This window comes from Staurois parvus, unplaced genomic scaffold (assembly GCF_062004578.1).
Source record: "Staurois parvus isolate SC_StPar_1 unplaced genomic scaffold, SC_StPar_1.0 ptg000025l, whole genome shotgun sequence".
NCBI classification, from domain to species: domain Eukaryota; kingdom Metazoa; phylum Chordata; class Amphibia; order Anura; family Ranidae; genus Staurois; species Staurois parvus.
The window spans coordinates 3,816,856-3,838,543 of record NW_028317821.1 but is presented as its reverse complement, the minus strand read 5'-3'; the positions used below and the strand labels follow the sequence as shown (position 1 = coordinate 3,838,543).

The following is a 21,688-nucleotide window of genomic DNA, read 5'->3' as shown; positions in this document are numbered from 1 at the left end:
AAGCATTGCATAATTTTAGTGTAGACCAGGGGCAGACTGACCATTGGGGAAATGACCATTGAGGATCCGGGGTCAGTAGGGGGCCCCAAGAGATGTCCCTGGTACCTTTCATAGGCTTTTTTGAGTGTGGTTTGAGTGTGGGTGAGGACACAGGGGCTCCATGATCCCCTATTGCCCGGGGGCCCCATGAGTTGTCAGTCTGCCCCTGGTGTAGACATGTCAAACTCAACAGAAGCAGTGGCCAGAACTGAGTAAAATAAAACTTTAAGGGGCAACAGCATGTCTACCAAAAGCAGCACTTACTTAATTCTAAAAGATAAATATAGCACTTTGGTACATAAAGTGATTCTAGAGCTTCAGTTATTTTTTTATTAAAATAACAGACATGCCATACTTACCTGCTCTGTGCACTGGTTTTGCACAGAGCAGCCCTGATCCTCCTTTTCTCAAGTCCCCTGGCTCCTCCTCTTCGTCCAGTGCCGCTTCCTATGGGAACACGCGTGCGGGCTCACTTCCGAGCTTTGCTGTCTGCATCCATTGAAACAGACAGTGGGTCAAGGCCCCGCCCCTACTCCCTTGTCACAGAGCTTGTTTGGCTCCCACTGCACTGGATCACAATGGGGCTCAGGTAAGTATAAGGGGGGGTCTGGAGGGAGGGGGAAGTCAGGCACAGAAGGTTTTAGAGCCGTAAGGCTTTAGAACCACTTTAACAATATTGTAATAATTGCAAATTACAACATTTTCTCCAAGACAAAGAGAATGATTATAAAAATATTTTGTAAAGAATTAAGTAGCACTATCATGTATTGAAGTGTAGCCTTTATTACCTGGAAAAAAGGTGGCATGCAATTTAAAGTGTTACTAAACCCACAACAGTAAAATCAGTCTGAATATGCAATAAAGCATGCTTGTTATACTCACTGTGGAACCTAAGGGGTTAATCCTCTGCGTTGTGTAAAACTGCTCTTTGAACCTGACTTCTCTGATCCTCCCCTTCTTCCAGTGTCCCCCTCTTATCTCCTGATAAGACATATTGTATGGAGTGAATCTGAACATGCTCAGTTTGGTGTGTATTGGTAAGGAGGTATTTTTTTTTTCTTGTAAGAGTGCATGTGATCAGCACATGGTCAATCAGCACTGTCCAGACAGAGGTCAAGAGTCTTGCATCTTCCTACAGCAGAATGAAAATTCTTCCTACAAGCTTTAACCAGTGCTTGGTTGGACACTGATAGAAGTCACAAAACTGCTCTAAGTGCTGATGACAAAAGATATTTAGCAGTTTATATTTACTAAACTAATTGCACTTCCATGTTCTGTGTATTGTGGGAGACCAGATATAGTGAATGCAGGGTCCTGGGTTTAGTAACACTTTAAATCCTTTAAACCAGCCGAGGGCCCCAAAGAATGAGTGCAAGAGCCACATATGGCCCAAAAACCCCATTAACATATCTGCTTTAGCGTGCTATTGTGTGTAAGCTAAATGCCTGTATCTGGATTGCATGGATTTTTTTCTTTTATTAGCAAAGTATTTCACAATGAGGTATTAGGATTAAGGCCAACTCAGCTTAAACTGTTATTTCAAATTTGCATTGATTTTAGCAGTTGGAATCACAGATCCCTTGGGGGCTCCACTAGGAATATATTGGTATCACATTGGCCTAATGTATTCAATCAGCTAAATACCTGGGAAGTCCAGACATTCTGTGCAGTGTTTCCTGTAATATTATTCAGTCTCAAATATATTAAAAGATAATGCCATCAGTATATAATATGTAGCTACAAAAACTCTTAAATCATCCATATTCTTGTTATTTACTTATCAATGTTTATATAGGAAGTTATATTTTCTTTTATGCAATCTACACAATGATTATAAGCAGATATTTAAAAAATGTGAAGCACCAACAGTTTGGACTGTAGCCAAGCTTTCATGATGGGCCTGTAGGCAGAGTTGGTTACCACAAAGGATCTGTTGTCAGTAACTAATGCATTCTATCCTTTTATCAGTCAAGGCTTAATATTTTCTTTTGATATCTCTGACCCATAATTGACTCCAAAAATGAATGCTTACATATCACAAGCATGACCTTTTCATAATTTATAAGCGGGTCATAAAACTTGACACAATTATTATTAGTTTCATGTTAGATATTAACCGAAATGTACACAACACTAGTATGAAGCATAAATTTTTGTCTTGAAATACAATAGCATAATAAGCACAAACTGGTTCAGATAAATTATTAAACTATGTAAACAATAAATTTGTTATGCTCTGTTTATTGTAGCACTATAGATCTTTATTAGTGGACTTTTCGGTATTTATAAAAGTCTGAATAAATATATTTCTGACATGTCAAAATATACAACAGTTTTATTATTAAAAAAACTTTTAAGAAATAGCTTTTATAATTAAAAAACAGTTCTTGACCAGGAATCAGTGAATCTGCAAGGGTTCAGGAAAGCCTGTTTGAAACTCACAAAATCCAAGCTTAGAGGTGTAAGGATTGTAGTGCTACCCCTAAAGGATCTGTTGAATTATTTTGTGATTTCACTGCACGCCTGAAGATGACACACCTCGCTCACCCAGCACTTACCGACACACCTTGAAGTATTTAAAAAAATGTATTCAAGCCAAGCATAGTCTAAAAGAAGGGAAGACTAATAAGTGCACATATACAAACAATCAATAAAACAATAATGTTACCCTGAGAGATATGGTTAAACACTTGCAGTGTTCTGAGTAACAGTAATTAACAGAAATGAACTGCATTTATCCAGCAACAATATATAAAGACAGCCCTAACTTGCTATAACAGTGCCCGTTTTGTCACACTGGCCAGTGAATGATGAAACAAAAATGTTGGCCAGCAAAGTTGGGGCCCTTGAAGAAAGCACATCTGTTTCCAGCAGGCAAAAGATTAACTTACATGTAGTTAGTCTCTTACCAGTCCCATGTTGCCCTCTTCTGGGTCTCCAGACACATGCCCTTATTCAGAAAAAGTCCAGTTCAAATCAAACAGGGAGAGAGGTTGCTCATTATCCCTCTTTTGCTTCTTTACAAGTGGTGAGAATGCTCCCTAGTACAGTCTGCTCTCACCAGGCATTTAAATCACACCCTCCCAGGAAGAAGGTTCCCAGTCTCTTTGCTTTTCTAGGTTCTCACCTGATTGTGGTCAACTATGGCAGAGATCCGTTCATCCAGCAGCAGCTCAGTCTCTGATAAGCACTTTTCTCCTAGACTGCACAGCATCAGATAGCTCCAGCAAACCCTCTGGCCACACATCACTTTTCCCCTTCACTGCAACCTTGTGGTGGTCTCTCAGCTGCTCAGACCATGCCACGTTCAAAGTCACTTAAATCCCCTTTCTTCCCCATTCTGATGCTCAGTTTGAACTTCAGCAAGTCATCTTCATCACATCTAGATGCAGTGAGTTGCTGTCATGTGATTGGCTGATAAGCGATTTGTGTTACCAAGCAATTGAACATGTCTACCTAATAAAGTGGCCGGTGAGTGTATATACAGTGCTCAGCATAAATGAGTACACCCCTTTTGAAAAATAAGATTTAAATCAATATCTCAATGAACACAAGAACAATTTCCAACATTTTGACAAAACTGAGTTTTAAAGAACATTTGTTTAGCTCATTACATGAAAGTAAAATTAATAATATAACTTAGATTACAAAATCTTAAGTTTTACTCAAATTAGTTGATGTAAAAATAATTACACCCCACAATACAAACTACTCCATCTAGTATTTTCTATGACCTCCATGATTTGTAAGGACAGCACCAAGTCTTCTAGGCATGGAATGAACAAGTTGGCGACGTATTGCAAGAACTGTCTTTTTCCATTCTTCAGGAATTACCTCTTTTAGAGCCTAGATGATGGATGAAGAGTGATACTCAACTTGTCTCTTCCAAATTCCCCATAGGTGTTCGATTGGGTTCAGATCAGGAGACATACTTGGCCACTGAATCACTTTCACCCTGTTCTTCTTCAGAAATGCAACAGTGGCCTTAGATGTGTGTTTTAGATCATTGTCATATTAGAAAAATCCACAACGACCAAGGGCACGGAGTGATGGTAGTAGCTTCACTTTCAATATAGAGCAGTACATCTGTGAATTCATGATACTATCAATGAAATGCAGCTCCTTGACACCAGTAGCACTCATGCAGCCCTACAGAAGGACACTTCCACTACCAAGTTTCACTATAGGCACCATGCATTTTTCTTTGTACTCTTCACCTTTGTGATGCCATACAGTTTTGAAGCCATCAGTTCCAAAAACATTTATCTTGGCCTCACCACTCAAGAGTACAGAGTCCCTGTAGTCTTGTTCTTTTTCAGCATGGGCCCTGGCAAATTCTAGGCAGGCTTTGTTGTGCATGGGCTTTAGGAGAGGCTTCCTTCATGGACGACAACCATGCATGCCATTCCTCTGTAGTGTACGCCGTATTGTGTCACGTGAAACAATCACCCCAGTTTGGCTTTCTACTTCTTTAGTTAACTGCAGTGAAAGTGCATGGTGATTTTCTTCAACCCTTCTCATTAAAAGAAGCTCAAGTTGATGTATTTATCTTCCATGGATGGCCCGGACACCTCTGTGAGATGGTTGCAGTTCCATCTTTGTTAAATTTTTGTATCACTTTTGCTACAGTATTCTGACTGACAAGTAAAGCTTTGCTGATCTTCCTGTAGCCTTCATTTTTCTTGTGTAAAGAAATAATTACATTTTTCAGACCTTGTGAGATTTCTCTTCCTTGTGGTGCCATTGCTGACAGCATGAAATGGGAAGGGGGGTTTCTTTGCTAAGTAATGCCCTTTTATAATCATCTGTCTGCTGGACACCTGTTTAATGAATAATTACTCTTACCTGTAGTTGAATTCTTGTTTATTAGGATTTTGTTGTCTAAAATTTAGCTTTGCTCCTAAGACTTTCATTGGGGTGTATTCATTTTTGCAACATGGTCTTGAATGAATTTGTTGGGAAAAATTTGTGTGTGCAAATAACAAATCTGGTTTGCAATCTATGGCCCACATTTGTGGGAGTATTTTGTAGTATATTATCCCATAGAAAATGTTGATTCTGAAAGGAAAGTAAAGGTTTTCTGACAAATCTGTTGGGGTGTAGGGTGTACTCATTTACGCTGAGCACTGTATAAATATATATATATATATTTTCCCCTTCTACAAGACCTGCTCTGCTTGTTACTACTGTGCCTGAATCAGAAGATCATCAGTCCTCCAAGCTCATCATCTGCAAGAGTTGCAAACAACAACTACTGGCGCTCTTGTCCCCCTGGTCCCTAGACTCCCTCTGTTCCAACTCCAGTGGGGTCAGGGCTAGTGACACAAATGAGGCCGACCTCGTCATTTCAGTCTCCCATCAGGTACGTGACAGCACCAGTCAGCCAATGATGGAGTCTGAAAGGGAGGCCTCTGCATTGGGGGACATTTGTCAATCAGTATCTGCCTTGTTTTACTTGGTGCAAGATTTGCAAAGAAACCTTGAGCATCTGGAGAGTCAAATACTAACCGAGTCTAATGACCCCACAGCCTCGGACCTCTCTGCAGTCTCAGATGTAACTTCTCAAACAGAGTTCAGTATAATTCTTTGAACTCCTTCCCTACCGGAACCCCGGGTGCCTACGCCTGAATTTTTCACGGGCGACTGCAGGAAGTTCCGAACTTTTCGCAACTCCTGTGAGCTATATTTTTCCCTGCTTCCAAGAACCTTTACATCACCAAGCACCAAAGTGGGGTTCATTATCTCACCCCTTAAGAATGAACCCCAATCATGGGCACACCACCTTCGTGAGCAACACGATCCGGCTCTAACTTCGGTGGACTATTTTTTCACAGCAATAGCACAACTCTATGCTGATCCTTTCCTTTGTCAGACTGCTGAATCTATGCTCAGCAAGCTACAGCAGGGCCAAAGGCCTATTGAGGAATATGTTACCGATTTCCGCATATGGAGTTTTGACACTCAATGGAATGAGTCCGCTCTCCACTACCAGTTCCGTCTTGGCCTTTCTGACACCCTGAAAGATGAGCTTGCCCGAGTGGGGGTACCTACCCGGCTAGAGAACCTGATAGACTTGGCTATCCACATTGATCGTCGGATCCGGGAGAGACAGGATGAGAAGACTAACGGGGAGATCTTGATATGTTCAGAAATGGGGACCCCTGTGCCCTCTACGACTGCTGTCCCATCAGAGTTACTTATCAATAAAGGAGAACATCTTAATTCGTCTAGAAGGAGCTTTTGGAGACCACCGCTGTCCTCTGCAGAACGTCTTCGACGACAGAAGTTCAATCTCTGTCTCTACTGTGGTGACGCAGGTCACTATGTATTGACGTGTCCACTAAGACCTCATAAGCCCTCTCCTAGCTGGTTCTATATGATGCATCCCCAAGGAGCAAGCCGAACGCATCTCTCCTTCCAACTTCAATTACAACTGGCCGAAAGGACGATCACGGTCCCGGCCATTATAGACTCTGGTGCCTGTAGTTGTTTCATGGATGCAAACTTCGCTACCCAAAATAAGATTCCTCTCCATACTAAGGCACAAAGACTTTCGGTCCATCTAGCTGATGGCTCCGGTATCAGTTCTGGTCCTGTGAGAGAATTTAGGATAGGTGGTGTATCATGGATAGGACGAATAAATCTAATTAAAATGGTAATTGTCCCAAAAATTTTATATAAACTCCAGGTGATCCCAATAAAGCTGCCAGGACAGTATTTCAGGATAATGAAAAAAATTATGTTAAAGTTTATATGAAGAAATAAAAAACCTAGAATAAGTTAGAAAGTTCTAACCAGAGACAAAGAAAACGGGGGTTTAGGAGTACCTGATTTTAGAAGATAATATAACTCAGTATTGATAGCACAAATTTTTGATTGGACACATAATTCACAGGGAAAAAGTTGGATAAATATAGAAAACACATTAAGTAAAACACATTTGGATAGGATAATATGGTTGCCACCTCACTATCCTGGAGTGATAGATAGTACGAGTATATTTATAAGAATTGTTTTGAGGGTTTGGGACACAATGCACAAACAGATGGGATGGAAATTTAATTCAATGTTGATGCCTATTGTAAACACAGATTTTTTTCCACCGGGGAATGAAAATATTGCAGGGAGATGGATAAAAAAATTAGATGCTCAATTAAGAGACCTAATGAAAGGCGAGGAAATTTTCCCCCTAGTAGAAATGAAAAAGAAGAAGGAGTTATTCACTAAAGTAGATGAGTGGCGGTATTTACAAATGAAACATTTTATAGAAAAACTTCCTAGGCCCCTAAGGAACAAAGAACAATGGAACCCATTTGAAATTTTGCTTAGTACACGGGAAGATGGGACACATGGAACTTCGAAAATATATAAAATTCTTACTAAGTTAACAACAAACACGGTACCTGCATAAATGGAGAGATGGGAGAGAGAATTAGGAATAAGAAGAGAGGAAGATAAACAAAAAAAGATTTATAAGTTAACACACGGTAATGTGAGCATGAAAGATGTAGAAATGAACTATAAATGTTTAGCGAGGTGGTAAATGACACCAAATATAGTACACAAACAAAATAGGGATAAATCACATTTATGTTGGAGGGGTTGTGGGGAACAGGGCACAGTAGGTCACATTTGGTGGGAGTGTCACAAAATTCAGAAATATTGGGAAGAAATAATCCACTTGATACAAGAAATAACTGGGAGAAAAATATTAAAGGAACCAGGGATATGTCTTTTTCATGGAACAGAGTTAACGGTTGAAAGATATAAAAAATCTGAGTTATTGCACTATATTAATGCAGCAAAAAGTTTGATTACTAAATTCTGGATGGAACAGGAAGTACCAAAAATATTGGATTGGATTAAAAAAGTAGATCAGATATATAGAATGGAAGAACTATACCATATAGATGAGGATAAAATGGAGTGTGAGAAATGGAAAAAGTGGGAGGAGTTTAAGAAGGTTAAACTAATTGAAAATGTATAGGAAAGAAGAATACATGAAAACCCTAGGATTACAAAAGAGAGAGAAATGATGCCGAGAGGAGGGAAAGGAGGGTGGGGGAAGGTGTGGATTGGGATAGGGCGGGGGAGTTTGTATTTTTTGTATGTGGGGTGAAAATAAATGAATAAGTTATACTGAATTTTTTAATGGATGAAATAGATGAAATGTAAAACTTAATAAAATATTAATAAAAAAAAAATTTGAGAGTGCCAATAATTTTGTCCGTCTATTTTGTTAGTTTTGGGTGGAATGTGTCAGATTTCGATTTTTGTTTCTCCACTTTTTTGTGTCATACCAATATGATCAAAAGAAAAAACACGAGGATGCCTAAACATTTTTAATTGCAACAATTTTCTGGGAGAAGTGGTGTATTATCTGACAGAAATGCAGGGGTGCCATTATGATTGGCCATGAGTATATATACACAGTATATATATTTTAATTTTTTTGTGTGTGTGTATATATATATATATATATATATATATATATATATATTTACAGAAACTTTACTTGAGACTGTATGTGTGGTCACATTTGGAGATAAATAAAGTTTACTTTCTTTTTAAAATGGGAATATAGGCAACAGTTAACTGTGCTTTATATTTTACTGTTATTATAAAATAAGTAATAAATTATCATTAATACGTTAGCAGAGCAGAAAAAGGATGGGTTGCTTTTTAAATAAGACTGTTCAGTTGAAACTGCAGCTGAACTTTGAAGAATCTGTCAGCACATACTATACTTTAGGAATTTGTTGCTTTTATTAACTTCATCACTGTCATCTGATTCACTTAGCAGAGATACACATGAAGAATGCATAGGTCCCACATTACGTGCTTAGGCTCCCTGAGGTGCTTTGTGAGTTCTTCAGGGGTGCCTTGACTAAATGCCTAAAAACTGCCCAAAAATTGTGTACCAGCCAATGGGTGGATCAAGCCCACTGGTTTTCATTGTGCAGCATTACAACCATGGGCACCATGTGGGCCAGCCACCAGGATCCTATCAACTGCTGACATTGTTGGTTGATACAGAGGACATCTGGCACCTGTACAACATCCTTGCTTGATTTCTCCCTCTATGTTAGCACTGGGGCAGGAGAACAAATGCTGGAATACTGGTCAGTACCAGTATGCAAAAGTGTATTTGCTTTGCATGGATAAATAATCTCAAACATTGGTTGTCCTGTGTGTGGTGCTACAGTATGTAAAACTGTTAGGAGTGCCTCAAAATTGTACATAATTTTAACTGCTTCCCGTTCGCCCTATAACAGAAATACAGGCGTACCTCAGTTTGCAAATTTAATTCGTTCTGTGGGACTATTACAAAAAATTCATAAACCGAAATGCGGTTTCCCTTAGGAATGCATTGAAAACCAATAATCCATTCCGGAGGTCAGAAAAAAGTAAAAAAAAAAGTCTTATCTGTTCAAAACTTTTTATTAAGTGCACTTTAAAGGCATAGTACTGTACAGGGACATTATTAAAAAAATTTGTAAATGCATTGAAAACCAATTAATCCATTTGTATTGTGAAAAAAAAATTTGTAAACCAAGCATTATTTTCAATGGATTTTCATTTGTAAACCGAAAATTATGCTAACCAAGGTGTTCGCAACCCGAGGTACGCCTGTACTGCTACAGGGTGGCACGGGGGCGCAAAATCACGTATACAGTATCTCACAGAAGGGAGTACACCCCTCACATTTTTGTAAATATTTTATTTTATCTTTTCATGTGACAACACTGAAGAAATGACACTTTGCTACAATGTAATGTAGTGAGTGTACAGCTTGTATAACAGTGTAAATTTTCTGTCCCCTCAAAATAACCCAACATACTGCCATTAATGTCTAAACTGCTGGCAACAAAAGTGCCCCCTTACATCAGGCATTCCCATCATAGTGCCCCCTAAATTCATGTTTCTGCATCAGAAGGCCCCCTTACATTTGGTGTCTCCTATCAGTGAGCCCCCTTACATCAGTTGACCCCATTAGAGAGCCCCATTATATAAGGTTCCCCCATCACAGTGATAACTTACATAGGGTGTGCCCATCAGCGTGCCCCCTTACATTAGGTGTCGCCATCAGAATGCAACTTTCCATCATGTGTCCCCATCACATCAGATGTGCTCCTTTACAACAGTTGTCCCCATCAGAGTGCCCCTTTACATCAGGTATCCCCATCACATTTCCACCCTACATCAGGTATTCCCATCAGAGTGCCCCCTTACACTCAAAGTACACCTTTCCATCATATTTCCCCACCAGAGTGCCCATTTCCATCACATGTGCCCATCAGAGTGCCCTCTTAACATAAAAGATGCCCATCAGAGTGCCCCTTAACATAAAATGTGCCCATCAGAGTGACCTTTACATAAAATGTACCCATCAGAGTGCCTCTTAACATAAAATAAGCAACATGCTGATGGGCACATTTTATGTTAAGGGGCACTCTGATGAGCACATTTATATTAAAGGGAACTCTGATGGGCATATTTTATGCTAAGGGGCACTCTGATGGGCACATTCTATGTTGTGCCCATCAGAGTGCCCCTTAACATTAAATGTGCCCATCAGCATTACTCTTTAACATTGAATGTGTCCATCATAGTGCCACTAATATAAATGTGCCCATCAAGGTCTCCCAGAAAGAACACACAGGGTGCGTGCTTGTGGACAGGCAGAGAGCAGGAGCTGGAAGGGGCACGGTGCATGCATGATGTCATTGGTTGCTGGGACGACCACCCTGCTGAGCAGCGGACCTGTCATTCCAGTCTGGCGGGCTGGCGGCCCGGGCAGGAGCTCTGCTTGGGCTGTTCTCGTGCCGCGGTCTGCCATTTAGTGACCGCTGGTGTATAGTATTATCTCTGCATTAGTGTCACTGATGATGTCAGTGCTAGTTAGTCAGTTTTCCCCAGCGTCAATTAGTGTAAGATTGCCCACTGCAGTATCGCAGTCCCGTTATATGTCGTTGATTGCTGCCATTAGTAGTATAAAAAAAAATTAAAAATTTAAATTCCAGTATATATACCATAGTTTGTAAGCTATAACTTTCAAGCAAACCAATCAATATAAACTTATTGGGATTTTTTTGATCAAAAAAATGTAGCAGAATACATTTTGGCCAAAATGTATGCAAAATTTAGATTTAAAAAAAAAATTGTAATGGATATGTTTTATAGCAGAATGTAAAAAAATTGTTTTTTTTTTTCAAAATGTTGTCTTTTTTTGTTTATACCGCAAAAAATTATAAACCCAGTGGTGATCAAATACAAGCAAAAGAAAGCCCTATTTGTGTGAAAAAAATGATATAAATTCAGTGCTGCATGTACGCGCAATCATCAGTTAAAGTAGCGCTGTGCCGAATAGCAAAAAATGGCCTGTTCGTGAAGGGGGTAAAATCTTCCGGACCTCAAGTGGTTAATATTAGAAAGTATTTTGCAAGCTTTGTTCGCTGTGGCTTGACATTGCATTGTATTGCTAAGTCTGCGATATACAAGCACCCCCCAGATCCTTTCCCATCACGGATTCTCCCAGGGGAGCCCCTCATATTGTGTTTATTTTGCATGTTTATTTTTGGCACCCAAGTGCACAACTTTAAATTTCTCAGTGTTTTTTTAATTATGCAGTTGGCTTAAAATTTTTGGTTAAAAAATCATCTTTAAACTATCCTGGTCTTGTTTTCTTTAGGAAGAATGTGCATCGAGTGCACATAGACATGGGATGATCTTCATTCAACTCAATCAATGGCAGTAGGTGATGTACATGCAGACATGTAGTAGGTGACATAGATGCTGCTATACTTTTGATTCAATGTCTTTGAAATGTAAAAACATTAAACATAAAACTAATCTTTGAGGCCTAACAATACAGATGAGTCAATATGAAAAACAAAACACTGAAAAAAGAGTGTAGACTATGGCACAAACCAATGTAGTACAAGTTCAAGCATTAATTAGCATGTAAAGACCAACTACAGAGCCACCCCGTAAGTACTAGTTACAGCAAATATCAATTATTCATACAGTAGAGTAGTGTTCTTTTTGCCGTAGTGGCTCCTTTGACAAACATGAACATTCATTTTTACTTCATTAAAAAAACAAACAAAAAACCACTAATGTATTAAAGTCTTGTGACATTGAAGTGTTTCCAACAATGTTGTACTTATTTTACTGGTTCAACACACACTTGCCTATTTAATAAAGCAGTGCAAGGTGTTCTGCAACCATCATGGCTTATACTAACCAGTTCAGTTAAAAGCTGAAATCTGGTTACTTTTATGGGGTTACAACACACTGCACGTTACCACTGCATACTGAAGTAACTTGTTACAAACTCTTACTAACTGACTTATGTAAATTGGCTGTACATACTGCAAGTGTCAGGTGGTATGCTGATTTTCACATCCAAAAAACGTGACTGCCTGTTTGCTACACAGTAGCATTGGTGCAAAACCTGAACTACTACCTAACTACTAAGTTTTAAGCTTTACAAAGAAATTACATGTGGGTGCCCCCATGTACTAAGGATCTAATTTCCATTTAATGTAAGTGGGATAGTAACCTCAATCTACTGTTGTGCTGGCTTCTTCCCCGCCTGCACCAGAATAGACAATCAACCACGCAAAGCTCCTCTTTTCCAGTACTGTGGCCACCTCTCCCCTGATGTCATAATGTACATGCAGAACTAGAGTACACCACTGGTCTTGCATTGTATGTAATGAAGTTGAGGGCCCATCAATATTTTGGGGATGAATCCAGAGCAAGGAAATGCACTACGGGACAGAAGAAAAAGGTAAGTATTGCTATGCATTAAGCAACTTACATAGTTACATAGTTAGTTAGTCTGGCTGAAAAAAGACAAAAGTCCATCCAGTTCAACCATAAAAAAAAAAAAGTTATAATCCTGTATCCATAGTTGATCCAGAGGAAGGCAAAAAAAACCTAGCAAAACAAGATCCAATTTGCTCCTGCAGGGAAAAAAATTCCTTTCTGATCCCCTGAGAGGCAATCGGATATTCCCTGGATCATCTTCACCTATAAATGTTAGTATCCAGTTATATTCTGTGTATCTAAGAAAGAATCCAGGCATTTTTGAAGCAATCCACTGAGCTGGCCAGAACTAACTCTTGAGGGAGGCTATTCTACATTTTCACAGCTCTCACTGTGAAGAAACCTTTCCGTGTTTGGAGATTAAATTTACTTTCCTCCAGACGTAGTGCCCCCTTGTCTTCTGTGATGACCTCAGGGTGAATAACTCTACAACGAGTTCACTATATGAACCACTGATGTATTAACTATGAAAATTTGGGGGCATTGCCGTAGATAGGGGGGATACAGGCAGCATTGTATGGGGGCCCCAGCTCCATGACTTCTAATAGTGCCCCAGGGAATCTACTGGAAACACCCAAGGGGAATAAGAGACTCTGACGGAGGGTACTGGGGATGGATGGTTATTAAATTCTCCCCCTCAAAGAGGAATTGTGTGTGTCTGTGTGTGATGTTTGTGTGTGTGTGATTTATGTTTGTGATGTATGTGTGATGTGTGTTTGTAATTTATGTGTGGAGTGTGATGTGTAGGTTTGTGTATGTTGTAAGTGTTGTATGTTTGTGATGTGTATTTGTGATGTATTTGTGATGTGTGATGCGTGCGTGTGTTTTGGCCCACCTGCCTGATCTGTGTTCTCACAGTGGGAACACATGCCAATGTTAGCTGCAACCTATTTTTTTATTAATTTTTTGTTAAGTTTTATTTTTTTTCTCACAATTCACAGTGGTTGCGTGGAAGTTATTACACTTTAATTATATACCCACCTGCTTGATCACTGCCAAAGCATCACTTCTCCTAGAAAACAGGGGCGCGGGCTGACATCAGGACCCCATATGTATAGGATAGCAAGTCACTGCTCCTCTCCTGCAGCTATGGTGCCCTCCTATCTCTGCCCCCACTTTGTCTCAAGAGTTGGCAAGAGAGAGGAGGACAGAACTCCTCCGCTAGATCCTGCACTACTCTGTGCAGCTGTGGAGAGGCTCGCCCTCCTACAGATCCTGTGCAACCACAGCACCCCCTCGTCTTCACATCTTATGTTTTCAGCATTACAAGACAACCACAACACCTCCCCTGAGTGTCTGTATCCAGATTTATCACAGAATACTTTTTTAAAAGCCCTAACTAAATTAGAACCCAAAGTTTTTCCAACTTTGAGTTTTCCTATGATTTACATGTAGCACTTACTCCTGTAGGTGTTGCTGGAAATTTGCCCAGGTTCTTCCCCAGTGGATTGCCCTGCAGCCAGGCACATGAACACAGTCACTCTTTTTCTCAATAACCTTCCAGGGGTGTTGTTTTTATTTGGAGAATTTAGATAGGATTGAGGACAGTTAACTCCTTTCTGTAAGGCTGAAGCAGAAGTGCTTGGATATAGCAAACTGTGGACTTGGCTTGTAGTAGAACAGTAAAAGCACAAATGCTTCCTTCATTAGAGCAACAAGATCAATAAAGCACACAGGCTTCTTTCTTCAGATCAAACAAGAGCAGAGTTCCTTCACAGAGAACTAGGCAGAACAAGCTCTTCAGGACATCAAACGTTGTCCCTTTTAGCAAACACACAGCTGTCTCTCTAGCACACAAGGGGTGGGGTGGCAGAAGTCCAAAAATCTCAGCAGTCTGTACTCACAAAATGTTCAGGGACAGCCGCTTGCCTCCTTCCAACTTCCAAGTGATACTTTCCTCTGGTAATACCAGTCTAGATCTTCAGCAGACAGCCCCTTAGTTAGCTCTCAGTAGCTTCAACATCCAGGCCCTCAGGTTGCCCACCTGAGGCACCTAGAACAGTAAGGACATGGCAGGATAGTCCAGGGAAGCACGCAGCCCTTATGCATGGTAGTCTCCATATAGAAAATAAAGAAATTACTAATGTTACAAAAATTCTTGTACAACAGAATAAACATTCAGGAGTGATGTATTGTATATGCAAACTGTACTGCTTAACCACTTCCCATCCGGCCCATGTATATAAACAGCCAGACGGGAGCAGTGCAGGAGCAGGTGGCCTTTTATAATCGTCCTCCCACTTCCCTTCCTATGCGCGCTCCCTGGAGGACACAGCGGTCCGGAGGACACAGCAGAATACCAATCACTGTAAGGGACCTCTGTGTGGGGTCACGATCATGTGATCACTAATTGGCCAATCAGTGATCACATGAATAGTAGTAAGCAGGGGCGGACCGACAACTCATGGGGCCCCCGAGCAATAGGGGATCATGGGGCCCCTGTGTCCTGGCCCACATTCAAACCACACCCAAAAAAGCCTATGAAAGGTACCAGGGACATCTCATGGGGCCCCCTACTGACCCCGGGCCCTAGGGCAGTGCCCGAGTTCCCCAATGGTCAGTCCACCCCTGATAGTAAGCAAGATGTCACTTCCTGACATCATTGCTTACTATTTGTGAAATCTGTGAATGATCACAGAGGTCACATGGTACAAGGCTATTCACAACAGCCTTGTACCATGTGACAAGCTGTGACCAATCACAGCTTGCACAGTATTTCTCAATGGCTGCAAGAATGCAGCAAGAGAGGAAAAATGATTGCTTTTACAGATCTATCTTGGAGGAGCTACATACCTATTTTTCTGGTTGGTTTGTACGTTGTCCCCTAATATTCCCTTCTCTTTTTGAACAATACTCCTGCTCTTTTATATTGTTATGATATTTTAAATTTCAAGTCAGGTGACAGCATTGTAGTGATGCTAAAGAAGCAAGCAAATTCACTTTGGTCAACTGATCAAACATTGCTCTTGATGCTGCTTCCTAAAATAGAATGTCACTGGTTTACATCTGTGTCCATCTAGACAGTATTATTTGCTCCTGGGGCAAGTGTTCAAATTCTGAGATCAGATATTTGCCATACAAATGTTTCTAGCTTCGCCTACCTATTCTGTACATAATTTGCAAATTTCTACTACGTCACTCCCAACCTGACGAGCTGGAACAGGAAAAATACTTGTATTGCAAATAAGGAAGTTTTCATTTTCTTTCTGTTTCACTGATACTATTTGTAGTGCTTGGAAACACAGAAATGTACACTGTTTAAATAAAAGAGAAATGTGCTATTGAGGTTGCATTCCTCTATATGCACTTTCTATACTAAATGACATTTATGTTACTGTTTATTTTGTCACAAATTCTTTTATGTCTCAAACATAATTTACTTCTTAAAGGCTACAGTAAAAATAAACAATATATAAAACACTCAGAAATGTCATCATTGCCAGCTACACAAGAAAACAGAAATTAAACAAAGAAAAAGAACAAATACTTCAGTCTGCTCAGCCAGCTACACTATTTGCATTAGAACAGTGGTCTCCAAATTGTGGCCCAAGGGCTGGATGTGGCCCTTTGCTTGCTTTTATCTGTCCCTTGGGACACTATTCCACCAACTGAAACCAATGATGGAGCACCATTCCCCCTACTGACACCATCTTGTTGATATCAACAATGGGGCACTATTCTTCCCATTGAAACCAATGATGGGGCACTGTTGTCAGGGCATTTTCTACTCCCACTGGCCATAGTCCGGCTCCCCTAAAGACTGAAGGACAGCAACCTGGCCCTTTGCTTAGAAAGTTTGGAGACACCTGCATTAGAAGATCACTTTTATTGGCTAACTGAATACATCTTGTAGTGTATTGTAGTGTGTGGAATGCTTACCTCTCTTTTTCAGGCATGACACCATACCTGAAAAGGAAAATTGAGTATTCTCGAAAGCTTGCATTGTAATATACAGTATGTACAGTTGCAAGAAAAAGTATGTGAACCCCTTGGGATTATGTGGAGTTTTGCATGAATTGGGCATAAAATGTGCTCTGAACGTCATCTAAGTCACAACAATAGAAGAAAACACCAATAACCTTTTCATAAACCAATACCAAAACTCATATACACAAAATAATGTCCATCACAAGTCCCATGCAAAAAATAAAAATAAAATAAATATAAAATATAAAGTCCCAAAAAAAACTTATAAAGTTATAAATTGTGATATTCCTCACTTCTTCAATCTTCCAAAATGTGATAATGTCCAAATCTTCCTTTTAATCCAAACAGTACCTCAAAAAAATATAAACTAAATATGGTGCATTATCCTTTAGAATCAATGTATGTGATAGCATGCAACACACTAGTGACACAACATCACACATGTGAATTAAAAAACACAACACACCACTAAACTAGTGGTCCTACGAAACCACCACTGCAAGACGTGACACTCTTCAAAACACACTGAGTGATCAGTGACAAAAAGTATCAAATACGTGCCACTCCACGTGTAGGATAAATACAATTACCCCTTAGACTTTGTGCCACATGTAATTGCCTTCACTGGGGATGTGTCATCCTTAACAGTAGTTGGTAAAACAGCTTCCTCGCACAATGACGGGCATCGAGATCCCCGTTCCTCACAGAATAAATGGGAGCAGACTCAGTGGCGTAATACAAATATTAACAAAATTTATTAGCACAGCTTACATGATAAAAAAAAAGGAACGGGGATCTCGATGCCCGTCATTGTGCGAGGAAGCTGTTTTACCAACTACTGTTAAGGATGACACATCCCCAGTGAAGGCAATTACATGTGGCACAAAGTCTAAGGGGTAATTGTATTTATCCTACACGTGGAGTGGCACGTATTTGATACTTTTTGTCACTGATCACTCAGTGTGTTTTGAAGAGTGTCACGTCTTGCAGTGGTGGTTTCGTAGGACCACTAGTTTAGTGGTGTGTTGTGTTTTTTAATTCACATGTGTGATGTTGTGTCACTAGTGTGTTGCATGCTATCACATACATTGATTCTAAAGGATAATGCACCATATTTAGTTTATATTTTTTTGAGGTACTGTTTGGATTAAAAGGAAGATTTGGACATTATCACATTTTGGAAGATTGAAGAAGTGAGGAATATCACAATTTATAACTTTATAAGTTTTTTTTGGGACTTTATATTTTATATTTATTTTATTTTTATTTTTTGCATGGGACTTGTGATGGACATTATTTTGTGTATATGAGTTTTGGTATTGGTTTATGAAAAGGTTATTGGTTTTTGCACTTTCAAGGGTGAAAGGTTTGACTTTTCATGTGGGTAATTGATGAGTTTTAATTCAATAATAGAAGAAAACAGTCTGCTGAACATAATACTACACAAACATTAGATGTTGCCATGGTTTAATTGCACATAACATGTAAACATTAACAGTGCAGGGAGGAAAAAGTATGTGAGGCCCTAGCTTAATGACTTCTCCCAGAGCTAATTGGAGCCAGGAGTGAGCCAACCTTGACTCCAATCAGTGTGATGATGTGGGATGTGTTGCTGACAGCTGTCCTGCCCTTAAAAAACACACACCTGTTTTGGGTTTACTGGTTTCAAGAAGCACTGTCTGATGTGAACCATCCATGCCTCGCAGAAAAGAGCTCTCAGAAGACCTACGATCAAGAATTGTTGACTTGCATGAAGCTGGAAAGCGTTACAAAAGTATCTCCAAAAGCCTTGATGTTCATGTGTCCACGGTAAGACAGACTGTCTACAAATGGAGAAAGTTTAGCACTGTTGCTACTCTCCCTAGGCGTGGTCGTCCTGTAAAAATGACTGCAAGAGCACAGCGCAGAATGCTGCATGAGGTAAAGAAGAATGCCAGAGTGTCAGCTAAAGACCTACAGAAATCTCTGGCACATGCTAACATTTTTGTTGACACATCTACAATAAGGAAAACATTAAACAAGAATGGAGTACATGGGAGGACACCACGGAGGAAGCCATTGCTGTCAAAAAAGAATATTGCAGCACGTTTGAAGTTTGAAAAAGAGCACCTGGATGTTCCACAGCACTACTGGCAAAATATACTGTGGACAGATGAAACCAAGATTGAGTTGTTTGGGAAGAACACACAACACTATGTGTGGAGAAAAAAAGGCACAGCACACCAACATCAAAACCTCATCCCCACTGTAAAACATGGTGGAGGGAGCATCATGGTTTGGGGCTGCTTTGCTGCCTCAGGGCCTGGACGGATTGTTGTCATTGATGGGAAAATGAATTCCAGAGTTTATCAAGACATTTTGCATGAAATCGTACGACCATCTGTCTGCCAACTGAAGCTCCGCAGAGGATGGGTGATGCAACAGGACAATGACCCAAAGCATACAAGTAATTCAACAAAACAATGGCTGCAACAGCACAGAATACGCCTTCTGGAGTGGCCCAGTCAGAGTCCTGACCTCAACCCAACTGAAAAGGTTCACATACTTTTTCCTCCCTGCACTGTGAATGTTTACATGTTATGTGCAATTAAACCATGGCAACATCTAATGTTTGTGTAGTATTATGTTCAGCAGACTGTGTTCTTCTATTGTTGTGACTTAGATGACGTTCAGAGCACATTTTATGCCTAATTCATGCAAAACTCCACGTAATCCCAAAGGGTTCACATACCTTTTCTTGCAACTGTATATTCAGTTAGCCAATTAATGACATTGTCTATATTTTTACTATAGCAACTATTTATAGCTAACCTGCTATACATTACAGTTTGAATCAGATTAATTTTAGCCCTTAACCACTTCAAGTCTGGACACTTTTACTCCCTTCCTATCCAGGCCAATTTTCAGCTTTCAGCGCTGTCACACTTTGAATGACAATTACGCGGTCATGCAACACCATACCCATATTAATTTTTTAGCATTTTTTTGAGACAGATAAAACTTTAGTTTGGTGCTATTTATTCACCACTGGGATTTTTATTCTTTTTTGCTATATAAATGAAAAAGTCCAAACATTTTGAAAAAAAGTGTTTTTCTTATAAAATTTTGCAAATAAATAATCTTTTTTCATAAATCTTGGCCAAAATTAATTCAGTTATCTTTTTAGTAAAACAAAAATAACTCAAATTAGTTTATAACCAAAAATTATAATTTTTCAAACATTTTGTTTACATTTTTATTTTTTTTTTATATTATTATTTGTTTTTTATTTTAACATACTGTCACCTTAGCATTACAGTGTCACCATAGTGACACTATACTACTTGTGGGGGGTGATGAAGTTTTTTGTTTTTTTTTTACACTGATTGCTTTTACACCCATAAAGGCTGTAAAATCAATCATTTCTCTTTCTCTCTGGCTGCCTTCTTGCAGCCATTGAGAAATACTGTGAGAGCTGTGATTGGTCACAGCTTGTCACATGATACAAGGCTTTTGTGAATAGCCTTGTACCATGTGACCTCTGTGATCATTCACAGATTTCACAAATAGTAAGCAATGATGTCAGAAGTGACATCTTGCTTACTACTATTCATGTGATCACTGATTGGCCAATTAGTGATTACATGATCGGGACCTCAGACAGAGGTCCCGTACAGCGATCGGTGTTCAGACACAGTGGGCACACAGACTAAAATGGCGGGCGCCATTTATGAACGGCAACCTGCTCATGCACTGCTCCTGTCCGGCCAGTTATATACTGTACATGGGCCGGACAGGAAGTGGTTAAAGTGTTTGCAAAGCCTAAACCTTTTTTTAGCTTGGCATACAGCGTGGAAGGGTTTACACCCCTGTCAGTTATTTTGCTTTGTTTGAGTGTAAGCACCACCTAGCAATCTGAGGGAGGCAAGGCAGTACTTTAGGCTGGGGGCATACAAGGAGGTATGAATTACCTTGCTTTATTTATCTGAGCCTAGCTGCAAAGCAACATTCCTCTTCCTTATTGGTTGCATGTCAGGAGGGGAAGGGCAGAGCCCAAATCCTTCTACCAGCTCCCCATTAGGAGGTGTATCATATGTGTAGCACACCCTTGGGTGATGCTTGGCTAGATATATAGGTTCAGCTCCCACCTGAATCTGGTGACACCTCCGATTATACCCAGAGCACTCCGACACTCTGAGAATATTTTTTATGGGTTTTATTTAAGAAGACAAACCCTGAAAAAGAACTAGCTGATTTAACACAGGTAATGTACATAAAACACTGATACCACTTTGCATAACACAATTAGTAAGAAATCACAATTCACTCACCAAAGACTCCAAAAACTGACTAGTATCACACTGACTTGGGTGGCATATGAGAGTGACATTGACACATGAAACAATAACTGTTAATGAGATTTAGCAGCTTATTGACATTTGCTATAGCAGTACTATCTAGAGCAGAAATGTCCTACCTAACCACTGGCCAGTGGGATGAAACTTAAAGTCTCTCAACGTTGGGGCCCTTTAATCAATGGAAGAGCGCTTACTCTCTGCATGGGACAGTATTTGTAATCCAGGGGTAGCAGGATAGCACAGTCCCCTTTAAGCAGAATCTTCCAATGAACATTGCAATAGAAATAAACAATACTCCAACAAAATCTTTACCATACAGGTGAAATCCTGATATACTGACACTTCCTCAGTATGTTCAAAGCAGCAAGCGTCTGTGGGGATTTGAAACTAAAACACACTCTTCAGCCACAGCACAAATCTTGAGGAGATAAACCAGTATTATACAGAGACAGAGTTCCCTCATCAATCAGCAGCACGAATAGCTAATTCTGAGCAGCTTGGGCTTTCCAAGATCTGTGTCACTCTGAGAATTAGAGAGCAGGCTTTCTCAT

The 21,688-nt window shown here is 39.9% G+C and overlaps 1 protein-coding gene across 1 annotated transcript in view; it reads left to right on the top strand.

Moving 5' to 3' along the window:
• The first annotated feature begins 617 nt into the window (after positions 1 to 617).
• LOC149471186 (uncharacterized) overlaps positions 618 to 21,688 on the top strand; it is a 122,197-nt gene continuing 101,126 nt past the window's right edge. Inside the window, exons 1-2 of the mRNA XM_089652690.1 lie at positions 618 to 628; positions 5,743 to 6,634. Coding sequence (XP_089508816.1) covers positions 618 to 628; positions 5,743 to 6,634 — 903 coding nt within the window. The remainder of the gene's footprint in view (positions 629 to 5,742; positions 6,635 to 21,688) is intronic.